This window comes from Diabrotica undecimpunctata, chromosome 5, assembly GCF_040954645.1.
Source record: "Diabrotica undecimpunctata isolate CICGRU chromosome 5, icDiaUnde3, whole genome shotgun sequence".
NCBI lineage: Eukaryota > Metazoa > Arthropoda > Insecta > Coleoptera > Chrysomelidae > Diabrotica > Diabrotica undecimpunctata.
Window position 1 is genome coordinate 83716828 of NC_092807.1, and position 19467 is coordinate 83736294.

Genomic DNA, 19467 nt, shown 5'->3' on the forward strand with positions numbered 1-19467 from the left:
AGAAAGAATTATTTGATATTGTACTGTCAGCTACGGCCGTATTGAGGCTTCTTTACTCTAAAAATAGTTAATTATAAGTCGATAAACTAAAAGTGATTTTACTTCTCTGGAGCTATATTTGCTCACATTAACAATCCTTATCCTTCAACGGTCACTGAAGAACCAAACCTATGGAGATATATCCATTCACAAGTCCTTTGAAGTAATGCTTGGAATCAAAAGATTTCCAACCCTCTCATATAGGGAGCCAGTTACAAGGCTCCCCCCTCACATCATATTTATCTTATTTCCTTTGCACTAGAATAAATTAATTTTAAGTACATAAAACCGAAAAATTATACTTTGTAACATCATAATCATGTAATAACATGTCAGGGTAACACTAAGTAACCTTGAAGAGTCAACATCAAAGAAGTACTTGAGAATGGCCAGGAAAAATCTACGTTTGGCAGTGGGTTTTTTTAACTGGTCATTGTCAACTAAGCAAACACCTCCACACACTGGGGCTAGCAGACACACCTCTATGTAGGAAGTGTGAACGAGAAGACGAAACTGTAGAGCATGTCCTATGTGAATGCCCAGAGTTATCGTTAATACGAGAGTACGCGGTCGGCGAGTCCTGGCCCACACCTGCCCACATAAGAGAGATGTGTCCTGGTGACTTGTCCATCTTCCTAGAAATGGCAGGATGGACAATGAGCTAAGGGTGACAGCTCCCTGGGAGAATACACAATGGGTCAATTGTGGCCTAAGTGCTGTGAAACTTAACTCGCCCTCCCTACTCTACAGATACAGAACATGTCTTTAGAAAGTAATGATTTAAGTGAATTTTTTCTCACAATAAAAATAGAACTACATTTTACTTTATAATGTTATTTTAATATTATCTCTAATATTTAATTTCATTTTCAGGTTCCATATTTTACGTATTTATTTTAGCTTCGTTTGTATGGCTGTGCTGTCTCTGTTTCGACATTGTTCATGTAGTGAGGTAAGAAGAATAATCTAGAAAAAGAATTATTTGTAATTTTTCAGAATATTAAGTAGTGAGTTAAAATGTTAGATAAGAACGTTCGTATTCTTCGATTTAAATTGAGTCGCCGTGATGATTGTAGTGAAGACAAGTTCTTGTTTTTATTCAGTACAATACGTAGCCAGTTCGACATAAGTTGTCTCCGGCCTTGAATATCTAGTTACTGCTCGTAGTCTGCCAAAAAGTGTTTACCTAAATTTATAACTTACTATCCAGAGTATATCCGAGTATATTCAAAAATTACACCAAATAAATTGTGAAAAGTGACAAATTATTTGAAAGTTTTCAAATATTAATGAAGATATAACAAAACTAACGTATATTTTCCTAACTTTTTTTCTATGCCTTTGTTTATTTTTAATCTTTTACTTTATGGGATGTTATCAGGCCCTATGATTGTTCTCATTATTTTCCTTTCAAGTCTTTTTAAATTTTCTTCTTCTTTTTTTGGTCATTACTGTTCTTTCCATGCCGAGACAGCATATTACATCACCGATCACCATAATAGAGTACTGGTCCTGTATATGTAGAGTTGAATCAATCTCTTCTTCATTAATGGGGTTTTGAAAGAATCCACTGATCTCAAATCGATTCCAGCAAGAGCTGGATAATAAAGGTGTCGAAGTAATAAAAGTCGCCAACATGTTTTCCAAAAAGGAAGATAAAAAAAGCTGTCATTGTTCATCGTTACAATAAAAGAGGAAGAAGACAAAAAAATCAAAACATTACAGATCTCTGTTATATGAAGATACATATCGAAGGAAAGATAAAAAATAAAAAAGAAATAATGTAATGTTTTAACTGCCAGGGCTTTTTCCACGGCTGAAAGGCCTGCCAATGCGGTTCGAGAAATGTTAGTGCCTGACAGACAGGAGCAGAGATCCAACATGTGCCAACTGCTTAGAAGCACACACTACAAATTACACAGGGTACTCAAAAGTCACTAGAAGGAGGGCGCCTCCTGTACCACAACAAACAAGAAGACGAAATTTACAAATTACACCGGCCACAAAAAGCGTCAGCTTCGTGCAATTGGCGAAATCGCCATCAAATGAAGAAACCCAAGAAACAGAAAACCTCATAGCAACTTTCCGTGGACAAATGCAAAACGTTGCGACAATGGTTAAACAAATGACAGCAGTCCTGAGTGCAATGGAAAGTTTTGGTAGACAACAATAATGTTAATCTGAGAGGACAATGTACGAATTGGGTCATTAAACTCAGGAGGGCTGAGACAAAAAGTAAATACTATGGACAAGTTTGCCAACAGATTCGAACTAGATGTCATAGCTCTATAAGAGATTAAATAACGAAAAGAGTGAAAACAAAATTTCCGGGCTATGTTATGTATGATAAAAAATAAACATTCACCGAGCATGTCAAGTAAACGGTGCATAAAGCCAAGCTTTTTAGAAGTCAAGTATCGTTACTAATAGGACGAAAAAGCAGAATAAGGTTCAAAACAAAAGATCAGAATGCCAAATGCTATAATTTTGCCAACCCTCACTTTAAGCCGCCTTAGCGGCATGGGGTTACACTTGCAAGTCAAATCGGAAGAAAATTTAGACCATGCAAAACTTCAAGATTAGGAAGGCTCTGAATGTTCCTAGATATATAACGTTGGGGTACCTATTTAAGAATTCTTAACAAAAAAGAGTCCTGAAAATGATGGACGAACGAGCACATGAAATCTTTAACAACCTTAGGAACCATATAAGCCGAACATTAAGAAAGTTCAAAGACTACATGAGGACGGTACATAGCTGGTCCAGACAACAGCTGGCTGGATGCAGGGAGGACCCAGCAGACCTACGATGAAGGAGATACAGAGTCACATAACACCCTAACGATGCGGTAACAGAAGGTCCCCAAAAACACAAAAAAATAGAAAAAAACTCACAAGAGCACTGCTCCCCAAAGAAATAACTTTTACCCACTCCAAATTATTTTTATTTTATTTCTTTTATTTAGTTGTTTATTTTGTTTTCTTTTACTAACCATTTACACTAAAATATATAAAAACTACAAAAACATATACACGGGGTGTGCGATGGCGGTTTACACCTGGGAATACACACTTCACTCATTACTCTTTTCTTTCTACTATTATTTTACAACTAACAACCTTCTGTACACTGCAGTCATCGAATTAAAGATCAAATGAGTGCTGACGTCCTTTCACATATACATACACATACTATGGGGATAAAAGGCCAGGCAGGCCTTTTATACACCCGCTTAGGCATAGGCTCATAAGTCAGGTCAAAAGAACTTAGACGCGAAAACTGAACATCAAGGTCATTTGCGACAAGCATGGACTCGATAACCAGGCCTTTCGGGTGTTCAGTAACCGAATACACACATATTTCGGACAGAGAGACATCAATTGGGTTGGTGGCTCTCTGTTCGAAACACACACTTTTTAAGACTCAAGTCAAAAAGTCACTATATAAAATGAAATTTAGTCATTTCATAGGGACAAAATCCATTTTTGAGCTAACCCTAAAATAAGGTAGCCCAACCACAACCAACAAAAACAGGGGATGTTCCATTACCCAGGGCATCCAAAGTAACGATAACTACATCAGCCTCCTCATTCGTAAGTCACACGATGGGGACGAGTTGTGACATAGTTTGGGGGTCAGATAGGTACTTAGGTACCGATTTGATCTTCGGACATGTGGATCTTACTGTTTAATGGAACAGATATGTCCCTAGGGGCTGGGTTGTACGCCTTTATGTATGTGTGTGTTTTCCTTATCTGTATCTATTTTCAGTCCCTTTAGGACAACACTTTTCTGTTTTCTGAGTATATCAAACATTTTCCCGATTTCGTTGAATAGTTCCCATTTATATCTTAATTGCTTTAAGTAGTATATTTTACTACTTCCTCATATTTAGTCTTTAGGTTTTTGTTTTTTTGTTGTAGTAGTTACATCTCTTTTCTAAATTCTCTCTATTCTGTTTTTAAGTCTTTTAATTCGTCTTTGATATTTTTTATTCTTCTTTAATTTCAGTCATTAATTTAATCCTATTTCTTTTCGATTGTTTCTATTCTATAGAAGTCTTTTAATTCGTTTTTGATATTTTTTATTTTCCTTTCATTTCACTCATTAATGATTCAATCCTATTTCGTATCGATTGTTTCTATTTTATATGATATTTCTTCTATATCTTCTGTTTTCATTTCTCTTCTTCTGTCGAACTTACTTTACTTATTTGACTAAGTAAAAACGTGTCACCTCGGAAGGAACTTACTCCCATCAACTGGTCAGTGGGTCTAATTCTGTCAGTGCATTTCTTCACGATTTCTTTATATTTTATATTTGTATATTCTTTATATTTCGTATTTATCGCATAGTATTGTAACGCCACTATTAAGTCGAACGTAACCTGGCCCGGTCTGTAGCTAATTTTGTTTGTCCTTTTCTTAGGCTGGCCTAAAACTGACTATGAACGATAGTCAAATAGAACTTAATTTTATTAAAACTTAATTGCATAAAATACAGCAAAATAAACACATCTAGTCTATATTCTAGGTCTACTTGTATTAAAAATTATTTAATTACTTATTGTAGAAACTTTGCAGAAGATAAAGCTCCAGAGAGAATATATCTATATATTGCCGGATCAATTCTCTTTCCATGTGTTGTTCTAGTTATATCCATAATTCCTACAGGAACACCAGATGTACCGATTTCATTCATGAAAGGAAGAGGAATGTGCATGTTTAAAGGTAAGAATCATGACGTACATCTTATTATAAAAAGAATGAATAAAAGTTTTGTGGAATTTCAGTGAAAGGTTGAAGTAGCAATCAATAAGAATTGGATTTATTGCTGACATCTGCAGTTGTTTTGATTTTTCATTACTTCTTCCTCTCTCTAAAAGATTAATTTTAATGGAAGTATGTGACTGATATAAACATGAAGTCAATATTAATAAAATAAATCATATTAGACAACAAATACAATATAAATCAAATAAATAGATGTTGAGCTAACATTACCTATAATATTTCGAATTCTATTGGAACAACTGATTAAAATTATTTTAATTTTAACAATATTTTAGATACAGCAACACGAATAGCTATTTTATTTATTCCCATGGTACTTCTTCTTCTTGCTGCTGTAGCATCTTTAACGTATTCTTTTTATCTTATAAGAGTGACTGGCAAAGAAAACCGTTCGAATATTGCGTGGTTGGAGAAAAAAAGTCGTTTTAAGTATATGTAAGTATGATCTTTCCATAAATAGTTTTTTGTGTCATTTATGCATGATGTAAATAAAAATTTGCATTTTGACATCATAGGTTTTGTGTTTTACTGTGTTTTTTATTTTCGATTTCGTTTTCGACTGTATGAAAAGTAATCAATATTAGACCTAAACAATCCGAGCTTACGTAAATTTTAATTAAAGCAACAAGTAAAATTCAGTGTTATTCTCTTTAATTTAAAGTCAGAGGTCTCAAATAAGGCCTTTTGTTTATTCGAATGATCCTATGCAATTTAAATTAATTTTAATTTAGTGCCAATGTAATAAGACCCGATTAATTCTGGTTTAAGCTACTAAATTTAAATTATGGCAACAAGTAAAATGCAAATTTATTCACTTCGGTTTATTCGAATGATCCTATGAAATTTAAATTAATTTTAACTCAGTGATGTAATAAAACTTGACTAATCAGAACTTGCGCTGTTAAATGTAAATTACAGCATTAAGTAGAATACAGTCCTGAGAATGTGTTCTTTTTAAATTGTCGTATTAACTACTACATATATACCTTACAAATTACAATCTTAATTAAAAATATTTTTATTTGCTTTCCATCTCGGAAAATCGTACTCAAGAATGAGTTGGAAATTCAAGAAAGGAACATAGCAAATTTTAAATACTCTCTTATATCTAACACAGAAGGAGAGCTGGTAGACATTTTTCTATTTGGAAATAATATATTTGAGGCTAATTAGGATTTGGACAAAATAGTATCCATAAAAGAATGCCTGTATCTAATTTCTTTTAAATAGACTGAAAATCTCTTACTATCTGTTAAATCTTATTATTACCTATATCAGAATTCACTATAATAATAAGAGTTATTACAGTCATTGTAATGACAACAAACCTATAACAATTATACATTATCAAATGTAAATCATAAGCTTCTCACGATATTGAAAGGGTTAAGCTCTAGAAAAATTTCATCTCGATCTGGAGCAGACGTTATGAGCCTTAGCTGATGATCTGGTATATTCGAGCATCTTGCAAACATTTTCTTATCTGGTTTTTCATCTGGACGTCGCGTCGCGAGCAAGACCCATTTTGCCTGGCATTATAGAAATTTTTAGTAAGACCCAGCTGTTTGATATTCTCTAGCAATGACTCCAGTAGCAGAGCGGATATTTTCCATTCTTCATTGGCTTTTTGTTTATATCTCAAAATATTTGACAATCTTTTTGTTTTATTTAACACGGAGATTATTGTTGTTGGGTATCTCCCTATCAATTAGTGTTTTTGTCTAGTTAGTTTAACTAGACTAACTTCTAACTTCTATGAGGTTCAGTCTATTATGTGCCATTGGTTGGTCTGTGAGCAAAATATAGCCACGGTATAACTTGTAGATATTATTCTTGAAAATAGTGTTAGTGATATATTAATAATAAAGAATATGTTTGGTTTGGGGAAGTGCCACCTCTTGATGAAGAAATGAGAAATCCGCCTTTCCCTATATTCAGTTGGCAGGCAGAAAATGCCTGGCAGCCACCCGTAAAGAGTTGGATGGTTTCTTGTGCTCCTGTCATTTTTTGCACCTAAATATATTTCATGATAAACAGTCAGTAGAAAACCGCCTATTTCGTTTATTAACCAATAGTTTGACGCTGTCATGTTAACATGATCGTCCACGTAGGGGTTTTCTCATCTACATGTGCCTTTGATCTTTCTTAAGTAAATGGCCTACGCGCATTTCTTGTTTCCTTAATTTAAGTGGTATTGTCATCTACTGCGCAAATGACGCGATGTTAAGTAGATGTCTTAGCCTGTTTATGAACTGTAAGTTTTAAACTCTGTAAGTTCTTACAGTTGCAACTTGTTTTTATATTTTTTAGTGCAACTATTTTTACTGATTTACTCTATTTATTTACCTGTATTTATTTACTGATGTAACCATTTTATTCTTTATGTGGACTGTATCGGTTAGATAGCCAAGCAGGTCAGGCGGCCGAATTATATTCACGTCACTGTGAACGATCTAGTGGTCGGTGGTTTAGACACTGGCCAGAAAAAAAGGCTAACGTACTTCTTCATAGGTCCCTACCGGAAAAGAATTTACACTTAAAAACGGGAATATACAGGATGATCAACTTTTGTGACAAAGTCCGTCGTATCTGTTATTATAGGAGATACAAAAAAATCATTTACAAAAATAGGAGGCAGCTGTAAGCTTCACATTTGAAAATTAGTTACAAATAATAAACCATTAACTTCAAATCAACTATATATAACATATGATTAAGCTTTACCATTCTAGTTTATTTACCTGTTTAATTATTTTTGATGCTAAAACCAAAGCCCGTTGAGTTCAATAATCGGAAGGAGGAAGATGAATTTTACTCTTCTAATTTATCATTATAACCAACTGGCATGTTGTAGATTTGGTCCACTGAGGTGACGTGTTCTCTGGGTATCTGTGCTATGAATACCCAAAAAGCATACCCCATTCGTAAGAAACCGCCAAATTCATGAACTGACATACCTTCCACAGAACAGTAGACATTAATATACATAAATTAATAATAATAAATCATGGAAGAACCTCTAATAGTGATAAGGTTAACAATTTATCAAAAACATGGGTTAAAGTACACAGTGATGAATGTTGTGGACCTCTGGGTTTGGACAGTATAATTTTTGAGCGACCCTGCGAGAGTGTATCTCAACATTTTGCTATACTTTCAAGTTACTCTTTCAGGAGCAGGATAGGCTATTGTTCATGATAGCTTAAGTACCTACCCAATGCACCTAGAGGCGAAAACAAGCAACCGAACAAAAATCTTCAAAAATCATATCCAGAGGTGAAACAAGTGTGCATAAATTCCTTCCTTGGCTCTTAATTTTTTCCTACATTACTGCTATATGAGCTACCTACAGGTTTTACATACACATTTAGTTTAAAAAAGACATGGTTCAAATCCGAAAGACAAATAGTTAATTATAAAGATATTACCTTATGCAGATATTTTCTTGCTGGATTTTACGTTTTATTCACTATATTTTTTTAAAAATAACCACAATTGGTGTAGGAAATATTTGATTTGACGTTACGACATCCAGTACAGGAATTGTTTTTAAAATTCACATTTAAAAAAAATTATTTGTTGATAATTTCAGTTAAAATCATAGAGACCTATATCAACACCTTATTTGATCTTATATTTAATTTCGTTTTAATATTGATATAAATCCAATTTTTTTACTGCTTAAATATAGGACTTTAAATATACGTACTTCGGAAGTAAAGTAGTTTTTAAAATAAAAATGTTAGCAAATTAAAAAAAAAAGATTTTGTTTTTTGATACTTCCTCTAGTTCCGTTATCGTGAACTATTTTTTCATGGCATAAATTCTAAATTATTTTATATGGATTAATTCACAATTGATTGTAATCAAAATTAAATTTTACATTTGCTTTGAAGTTTCGATTTCCAATCCTGAAATCGTTTTTAAAAGATTTTAGAAAGAATAATTATAAATGATTTTAACCTGTAAATGTTTATAATTGGCGGTGGGTGTTATTACTAATTAGAAATCGAAATGCCAAAGCAAATGTAAAATGCAATTATTCTCATTCCAGTTAATTGTGGTTTAATCCCATACAAAATAAAACCCATTGTTATCGATGTTTTTATACAATTTTTCCCACCATATTAGATATCCCGGCTTTATTAATAACAACCAACTAATAATGCAGCTTTTTAATTCTTGACTTCCTAGGACCATTTTATCTGATCGAAGGACCTAGGACATTCGATCTTTACCTATTTGGGCATTTCCAAGATTCCCCATTATGTGACCAAGTATTACAGCTCGTATATCTTTATTATATTGACTAGTTTTGCTGTTTGTCCACTCAGTTTATCTCTAGCAGACATCTGTATACTGATATCTCGTTTCCACTCAATTAATCATATCATAAATCAATATCCACGTATCTACCACATGTAGCAATATTTTGATATAATTTTCCCATTCTTTCAGTTTATCTTCGGTCGATTCTCGCAATTTGCATGTATTCAACATGGAGTATAAGGTGATGTGAACTCTTTTACCTTATTAAGTAAGTTAAAAAAATTGTGCCTTTCTTGCAGTTCTTCTATTTCGACTCATTTTGTTTCCATCCATTTCTCTTTTGTCTCGGTTATTATTTTTTCGACTTATTCTATTTAGTCGTTTTTATTCTCCGTCCTTGTAATCTTTGGATTTTCTTCGTTTGTCTGTTAATTGAAAAGCCTCTTCTGTTATCCATACCTTTTGTTATTTCTGGGTGTTGCTTTTATAATGCTTTAGACGTTTTTCTATTACGTTGTTCATTTGCTCTATATTAGTTTTGAACCGGACGATTACGTCATCGAACTTTGTAATTCTATAAAAGTCAATATTTCCTAAATTTTTATGTAATTCTTTGTGAACTGTATGTTATATGGTGTTGTTTTTCAATAATTGGATGTCTACTTTGTCCTGAGGTTGTTGTTTCTTTATTAGTATTTATGTTTTTGCGCTGATGATAGGGTTGTGATATTTTTTGTTGACCAATATATAATCTATTTGGTTACGAATTACTCTGTTTTTCCTATATTGTGGTAAAGTCCAAGTGTACAATCTGCAATAATGTAATTTAAACCATATAATTGTCGCTACCATATTGTGTTGTATAAAAAATTCAGTCATTCTCTCTCTTCTGTAGTTCCTTACTCCAAGTCAAAGTCTCCAATCAATCCAGAAACCTTTCGTCTATCCAACTTAGCGGTAAAGTCACCTAAAAAAAAGGTAGGTCTCGTTTTTTGGTCAACTTTATTGAAAGTAGAAGTTTTTCTACCTCAGCGTACCACGCTTTTAGCTCCTCCATGGGTTTTTCGGTCGTAGGGGCATAAGTTCGAACGATGTTAATATTTACTGGCTTTCCAGATAGTTAAATAATTATTTCGGATTTTTAACTATAAGTAAGTTAATGTTGTCGTAGAAGTGGTCACCAATTTTAATATTTTGACTAGTCACACCTTAGACTTCAGAGGTCTGTGAAACGAAGTAATAGAGACAGTCTGCGTACATGGCTTCCTAGGGAGTTTGTACAGGCTAGCGAAGTCTTCATTAACAAAACTCACGGAGCTACCAGTATGTATAAGAGCATCAGCACAAAAGTTTTATATAAACACTACAGCTTTCTTCCACGCAGCAGGAGTAGCAGTAATAATGGCTTTACACTTTGGTAGACACACTAGTGTTCTTGGAGTGGTAAATCTTTACAAAATATCCCTTTTTATCACAGGATTTGCAGATGGATTTCCGAGCAGGACAGTTCTCCCTTAAATGTATTGGCCACCGCAGAAGAAACATTTGTGTCTTGGCAAAAGAGCTAGCAGTAGAGTTGATAGTAGCTGACACAGTGATACTTTCAGAATTTGTTGAAGGGCTCTATGTTAACCTAACTCTAAAGTTAATTTTAAACTCTGTAACAATCTTGATTGCATCTTATCATTAGGTTAGTTATGGTATCTACAGCAAAAAAATGCAGTATTTTGCTAACTTTTTAACGATTGCATGTAAGCATCGAGTCTCTGTCAGTTGTCGTCCAGTGATTAGCATGTAACGGGCATGAAGCGGGTATATTTTATCAAGAGTTTAAGTGCATTCGTTGTAAGTTTATACAATTGCTTATATAGCTATATACTCGTAACGAAATATGATTTAACAACAGTTGTAGCTTAATATTATTAGTATCTAGGGGTTGTACAGTAGCTCCATCAGCAGCAACAGCGGGAGTCATAATCTGGGCAGCCAAAAAGTTTATAAAAGTTCTTTTCCAATTGTCCCAGTACTTTGCTGTCGATTTCACAGATGGATCTTCGATGAACCTCTCGAGTCTTAGATACTTCTTCATTACGCTGATTAAATTGAAATAGGAATACAAAACCTATATGATAAGGTTTTAATCAACATAAAATTGAATATAGTCCAAACAAAAATACTAGATAATAACTTAATTTTCTAAAAAAAAATTTAAAACCCACAGTATAATGGAATTATGTAGATAATCTGTTCTCAATATGACCTCATGGATCAGAGTTATTGGAAACATTTCTGAATAATATAAACGACGCAGAAAAGACAAAAACATTTACTATGGAAAAGAAATATAAAAACACACTACCTTTCCTAAAGGTTTTAGTCTCAAAGAAATATACTGGATATGAGACTCAGGTTTATAAAAAACCAACACACGCCAACAGATATCTAAATTACAAATACCATGACAACATAAGAATGTTAAAAGAGGAATTATTATACACGATAAAGCCAAAATTACTTATTCTAATAAAAATTCTTAAAGAAAAAACAATTATCAATATACAAAGGTTGAGATCCTAACTCAGATTTTATTAAGTGATGCAATAAATGACTTTAAAGGTGAACTATATACAATATGGGAAAAACAATGGGAAAATATATCCAGCACGTCAAAAAATATATTTTCCTTTGCATCGACTCAGTTCGCCACCTGAGTATACCTATATTAAAATATAATCTACCAAAGCGGGATATTTCTTATTATTATAAGATTAAAAACTTGACACGGAAAATATGCGGCATATCTACATAAATTAAGAATAGTTAATTTACCAGTTTGCTTTTGTGATAATGTTTCTATTAGAGATTTGAATCCGATTTTCCTGGAATGCAAATTTAATGAGAAAATATAGACCAGTTATATTATAGTCTACAACAAGAACAAGTATTTTTTCCAATTAGTATAGAGTATTTTCTAAGTTTCCATGATATGAAAATAACTAAATTACTGATTGACTATTTGGAAGAAATAAATTTTGCCATTTAAATAAAACAGTGATAGATATAAAAAAAAACTAACATCTCATGCTAAAAAATAACAAATAAAAATCTGTGACTAACGTACCTGCTTCCAAGCCATATTCTCCGACACATACCCACACACGCACACACACGATTACAAACACACACGCACACACGCACACACACGCACACACACGCACACACACACACACTCACACACACACACACATACATCACATCACACACCGTTATCTTTTCTATTAAAAGATGGTTATCCTTCGTCATTTATAAAAATAAGAATTTTGTAAGAATAAACCGAATGGAACGGAACAACTTAGAACGACATCATATACCATTAACAAGAAACAATACGAGAAAAATAACAATACCATACATAAAAGCATTATAATTAAAACTTAAAACGATCCTAAAAATATTCAAAATTTCAACCACATTTAAAATAAGAAACAGATTGAGATCAATTGTATCTAAAATTAAACCTAACAATGAATAAGAAAGAACAAAGAACTGTATTTATAAAATACCTTGTGAACGCGAACATTTTTATTTAGGTGAAACGTAAAGACCATTAAATGTTAGAATAAGTAAACATCGATCTTATGTCAAAAATAGAGAATTTAATAGATCTCAAATATGTAAACAATCATATGCAAATGAACATAGAGTTTAATAGAAAAATTCAAGTATAGTTCCGAAAGAAACAGATGGTAAAAAGGGATCAATAAAAAAAGCGGCTCTAAATATGTTAAACCAATTGCGTCGCAAATTCTTCGGCAGAATGCACTAAGATCTGGTTTCATACTACTATTAGTAAGTCATTAACTATCGAGGATATATTATCGATGTTTTAAAATAACCTGCATATAAAATCAGTGTTTGGTGTTAATAGTGAGAGTAAACTAACTGTAAGACCAAATACTTACTATGGGATTACTAACAGAAAAATTTTACTATCATCATTGCATGTGGTTGTCTTTTTAAAGCCAAATCATATGCTATGATTTTTCTGACTGGTATTCTTAAAGTTAAAATTGATTTCATGTAATCGAATGAGCTGTCTTGCAATAAACTCGTCCCAGGAACAAAACATAAAGTCATCTACTTTAAAATGTATAATATATGTCTAAATTGTCAATATAAATGAGTCAGATAAAATTTAATTATTAAAAGAATTTTTTACCAGATAAAAAAAATTGTTTAATTTATTAATGTTTTGTATTTTGAAAAGAATTTGAAATCGAAACGTCGAATAAACTTATTTAAAGTAAAATTGTGGCTTATTCCCAATAAAAGTAGTAAATTAAGTTTTATGGTTCTGGAAATTTGTAATCATAAAATTTGGTAACGAATAAATAATACAAGAACTTTTGCATTACTAAACTTTCTTATTTCTTAGATTCGTATTATCGAGAAATCAGATGATACACAGTGTTCTACAAACACGAAAAAAAAAACAAGTAACACAGGTTAAATAAGAATTCAAAGAATAAAAAATATATATTTTCTTCAGTTTTTTTCTTTTTTTTTTAGCTCTAGACATTTATAGAACCATATTACTATATATATATATATATATATATATATATATATATATATATATATATATTCATTATTGTTTGATTTACAAAGTATATTATTATTCAAAGTAATTATAAAGCACAATTCTTCCAAGTGTACTAACTTGGAAAAATTGCAAATTAATCGTATACCTATATTACAATTAAGCGTCCTCACCATGAGTTATTTGGTTTTCTTTTCCTATTCCTTTCAGAAACTTGCAATTTTTAATATTCGATGAGTATCACTTCGACGTTCAAAATGCTCCAAATATCCCAACCTGTGCTCTCTCATTTTGGCATCAATAATTGGTACTGGCCCCTGACCTACGCTATAATATCCATTTTTAATTTCATCGTTTATGTCCGCCCCACTTATCTATCTAGTCTTCTCATCTATCCGATTCTAACTCTACTGTATGTATTTTAACCCATTTTCCAAACATTTGGGGAAATCTATCATGTGCTTTTTGAATATCAATGAATACATTATGAGGTTTTGTTTCTTTGTTCCTATATTTTCAACTAACTGCCTTACAATGAAGATTGCATGTTTCGTTGATCTGCGTTTCATAAAGCCACACTGATTTTCTAATATTTCAGTTTCTTTACAGATCTGTATATAAACTACTCTCTCCGTGTTTTTATGTTGTGACAAGTAGTTTTATGGGCTTGATGTTTTAAACGCCTGAAGCCGTTTTATTTTGGTGACCAAAGCTGTTACTGTATCGGTTAGTTCAGCTAATTTAACTGTCAAAAAAATGTTCCATTGCTTTCTGACAATATTTTCGTAAACTAGTATTTTATAAGGTTCATCGCGGATACATATAATCTAATTGAAAGACTTTGCTTTCTCGAATTGAAATCTTTTCACCCTCACTGGTATCAAGTTCATCGTAAAGATTTTTATACCGTTCTACTCTAGCTTTTTCTATTACTACTTTTGCTTTGGCAACTTTAAAATTTTAAAGATTTTTGTCATATCTATTTTATTGTCACTCTTTATACGGTTTAATAATACTAGCCATATTTCTCCAAATTCTATTAGCATTTAATAATAAAATAAATCATTCTCATCTTTTAACATCCACCATTTGATTTTTGTAGTCGTCTTCGTTATTTTTTGTTTATTACTTTAATATTCCATACAAGCAACTTTGTTGTTGTTTATATTGTCACTGATTATCATCTTAATTCGTTTCTATTACTATGCATCTCTCTTATATTCACGTAGATCTTCTTTTGGATTACGAATACAAGTAATGGGAGGTATTACAATTTCAACATTAAAAAAATCTCCTTTTAAAACATAAAAAAGTTGTACTTTGTTAATGGATATGGTCCTTATAAGAACAAATCAAATAATTAAACCTAACGTGAACATTTATTTTGCCTATATTTTGACAAAAAATTGCACTAGTTTTTAAACATTTAAAAATCTCATCCATTAAACATAAAACTGTAAGATTTTTTACATGATTAATATTTTGATAAAAAAGAATTATTTAAAAATTATTTTAGATAGAGTATTTTTCACATTTTAGGTGTTACCAGTGTATAGTAGTGTGCTTTACAATGTTTACTTTCTTAGCACTTGGGTTCTCTCTAAGTATTTTTTCCGATACGTCGATTTTTGAATCTGGAATATTATTTGCTCTGCAGATAATAGATTCCCTACAAGGTTTACTGATTTTGTTGGTGTTTGTGGTACATTACCTCCAAAGGCGAATGTATATGCGACGTGACAACGGCATAAAAGAGGAGCTACCCCTACAAGAACAAAATGGGGTTTTACGTTAAATTATTTCGTATTGTATAGGTAAATATATATTATTATGGTATACTGGAATGGGAATGTACTGTCTGCTTAAATAAATTTCTTTAACATTACTCGTTATCAAAGGAAAACGTTCTTGATGCTTTTGTGTTTCTTAGCCACATGTGTTTTTTATATTTAAATAACTTAATATCATTTGATGACTGCTTTTAGTGGATTTCTTTCTAAATACTCAATATAAATTTCATTAGCTTATTGTAAATGTTACTACTGTAAGATAATGATATAAAAATAAGGAGAATTACGTTTTGTGACTTTTGTATTTCTGTGTTAAGTTTAAACACTGTCATTCGTCAAGTCACTATGTATTTTTGGTGCTCACTAACCTGTGTTAATGAGCAAATTGTAAAATGCACATGTTTTGTAAAACGTTCTTTTTGAAATAGAAGTTTATTTGAATCATCTACATTACTACATAGGTAGCAATTATTTGGCGACGAGGAAAATAATTTACCAGATAGTTAATACTTTACCAGAACATTTTAATACTTCAAAATTTCCAAAAACGAAGATAACGCCGTGGGTTACCAACCAATTATTCATGTAGTTAATTACACCAGTTGTCAGAGACGAAATTGCCACTGAACCTCTAAAACTCATACGTACAGGCTGAATTTTTTTGAAAATGTCAATTTTAGGACGCTAAGAAAGATGCAAAAAAGTTTACTACTTTTACTCCCGGGTTTCCCCTAAAACCGCCCACGTTGAGGGAGAAAACAAAAAAAATATATTTCCCAAGAATCTGTACGCCATAGAAAAAAATATTTCAAATAAAAAATGTAGCTAAGATAATTTTTAACAAAAACCTTTACTAGCATTTTTGTGTAGAATAAAGCGTTTTCTCAGAAACAATGATTGAAGAAATCGGCGATTTTGAATATTAGTTACGCCCGCGAAATCAATGCTCAATAAAATTTGTATCAGCTCGACGGTAAAAATTTAATATTTTTTGATCCTTAAAAACGCTTAATTTAAACTTTCACATTACAGGCGATTTAAAACATTAAAAGCTGCTCTTTTTTAAATACACTAGTACGTTTTTTAAAAGTACTTAACTTATGCTATAAATTACACCCAAAATCGTCTTCGTGGAAGCATTTCCAGTGACCTGCGATCATTTGTAATGTAAAAGTTTAAATTCTGCGTTTTTAGTGATATTTCAAAAGCCTCATATTGGTTGCCAAAAATCAAAACTAAAATTTCATGCTATAAAGCAACAAGGTGTGAAAGTGGAGGTTTAACAGATTTAAACAACTTAAAATATTGGAACCCCGAGTGTAAAAGAAAAGAAAACGTGGAGAATCTGAAGAGAAGGCAAAGTTAAAGTGCAATTATTGCAGTAAAACAAATCATATCTTTAGTAAGTGTAAATAAAAAACATTTACTTGCAAAAAGTGTGGTAAAAGAGGTCACATAATGGCAGCCTACAAATGTAAAGTTAAGCAAAACCATTTATTAGGGAATGTAGAAGACTCTTTAAATTTGTTTAATTTAGATTTAAAAGATAATTCAATTGCACATAATTTTTGTCGAGAAAAGCGAGATCATATATTCACCGAACCAAACTGAAACGTTCTATGTATGAAAATGTGAACGCGCAGTCCGATTGCTGGAGTGAAACGCTACGTGCCGGAAACTGTACGTGCACGATAATATGCCGCGACCTTTAACCAAAAAAATATACTTTTCAACCATAATCAATCAAGAATAACAACAAACTCTACGATCTATTTTGATATTTGATACTCTGGAATTCCAAAGGAGAACTCAAGTTTCTTATGAGACGTACATAATTTTGAATATGCATTTATTATATTTATTTAATCTTTAACATTTGTTAATTCCCATTTCATTTGGTATATTTTCCTTAATTTATTTGTTGAGTGAATTAGAAGGAAAGTTCTGAACCTGGCTTTTTACAGCCATTTACACATAAAATTTTTAGAAAGAAAAGAGACGGTTTCTAACCTTCGATTATCAAGCCTTATTTGTATATTTTCTAAAGTCTGTTTTTGTGAGATTTGTTTTGAGTATGTACTTACTGTATACGTATATGCTTAATATAATTCTCTCACCATATCCTTAAGCTTATCCGTATTGTTAATTATAAAGACTATATCATTTGCAAACTATAGGTAATTGTGACGAACGCTATTTATATTTTTAACTAAGTAATTTTAAACATTTCTTCCAGTACCAATAAAAAGAACTTAGATGAAGTAGTATCACCTGGGCTTAATCCTCTATTAACTTATATATATAGTCTGTTATTTTGTCTACATTTATCTAACTTGAAAACTATCATTTCTATATTATGTGCTCGATAAAAATTAAATAACTAGAGTCGATTTTTGCGTTGTCAGGGTCCCTATGAATTGCTCAAATTTATACATAATGAGAGACTTTCTTGTAATCTGCAAAACCTAACTATAGATTGTAGGTATTATATTCTAAATGTTTCCCAATTACTGAATATTAGAAGAGTGCGTATTATTTAAAGGTGGTGAGTAGTACTGAATAATTTGCGAAACACACCTATTATACTGGCTAATAGGAGTCCGTTTTAAAGGTTAGTAGTAGACTGATAGAGTGGTATTTTTTATGTTCTTATGTCTCTTTTTTTGTACAGTCAAATTACTTCCACATTGTGCCACTTATCTGGGAGTTTTCTTCATTCAAGTTTAAGCAATTTTAAAGAAGATCTTAAACAAGACTTCAGAAGATGGACTTCTGAAAAAACACCAAATGGATGGGGTTTGGTCTTCGTCTTGACTTTTCATATCCCTCATTTGGCCAAGTGCTGTTCTGAAATCATTAATATCTCCTTCGATAATGTCTTTAGATGCTACATTTTGATTTTTTCACCTGCGGTATGGCTGATATTAAGATGCAGAGCTGTAGGGGTCTAAACTCTCCGACGACACCCAGATATATATATATATATATATATATATATATATATATATATATATATATATATATATATATATACATATATATATATATATATATATATATATATATATATATATAGTAAGAAAAAGTAGTCCAAAGTTTTTTGACTAGTTTGGAAAAAATATATGTAAATACTTTTTTCTTTTTGGGTGTGGTAGTCAATAAAAAATAGAGCTTTGCTAAGGCGTACTATTTATTCTGAATCCAAGCTTTCGGTGGTTTTTTGCCACCTTTATCAAGGTCTACAAAGAAAATTACTATGAAGTAACAAACTGAATGGTGCCAAAAAGGCTGTAAAAAAACTATAAAAAACTTACCCGAATGTAAGATTCGTGGCATAAACAACAACGTTAAATAACATGATAAAACTGAGGTTGCAACTAAACTTAAATATGTTACTGTTAAAAAACACTTTAAAAATTATTAAAAACGTTAAAAGTTAAAAACAAAATGTAGGACGACATGTTGAAAACAGTCGTCGTTGCAGGCTTGATTTCAGTCACATTTCACGAGCAGAAAGAGAAAGTGAGTGGATAATTATTGTTTAAATAGTTTGGAGAAAATACAAAAAACAACTTTGAAAATAACGTCTAACAGAATACTGTTAGTGAATTTCTAGTACTGCCAACTGTATTACCAACTTGAAATTAAGCGGGAAATTAAAAATGTAAATTATAACATAAGCAATCGAAAGAAAATAGTATTTAGTAAATAGGTTTAGAAAAAACAACTCAAAACAAAACAAAACTGAAGTAGTAATTGCAGTTTGATCGTAAATATTCAATTAATAATGATATTTCAAAAAAGGAAAGAACCAAAGAAAACTCTGAGATGCAAAATAGCTCAGTCAAAAGTCAATATAAAATTGTAAATTTTGCTAAGATTCTGGATCTCAGATCTCTTATTAAGATTGTTATTATCACTCTTGCTGATATGTACCATCTCTAAGAAAGTTCTCTTGAATTTATTTTTCTCTCTG

At 31.6% G+C, this 19467-nt stretch overlaps 1 protein-coding gene across 3 annotated transcripts in view; it reads left to right on the forward strand.

Moving 5' to 3' along the window:
• LOC140441424 (uncharacterized) overlaps positions 1 to 19467 on the forward strand; it is a 151432-nt gene that overhangs the window by 125270 nt on the left and 6695 nt on the right. For 2 of the 3 annotated variants that reach the window (XM_072532149.1, XM_072532147.1), the window contains 3 exons: positions 913 to 991; positions 4612 to 4769; positions 5108 to 5267. In XM_072532149.1, the coding sequence (XP_072388250.1) occupies positions 913 to 991; positions 4612 to 4769; positions 5108 to 5267 (397 nt within the window). Of the gene's footprint in view, positions 1 to 912; positions 992 to 4611; positions 4770 to 5107; positions 5268 to 15240; positions 15516 to 19467 lie in introns of all 3 variants that reach the window. The other variant, XM_072532148.1, reaches the window with a different exon arrangement.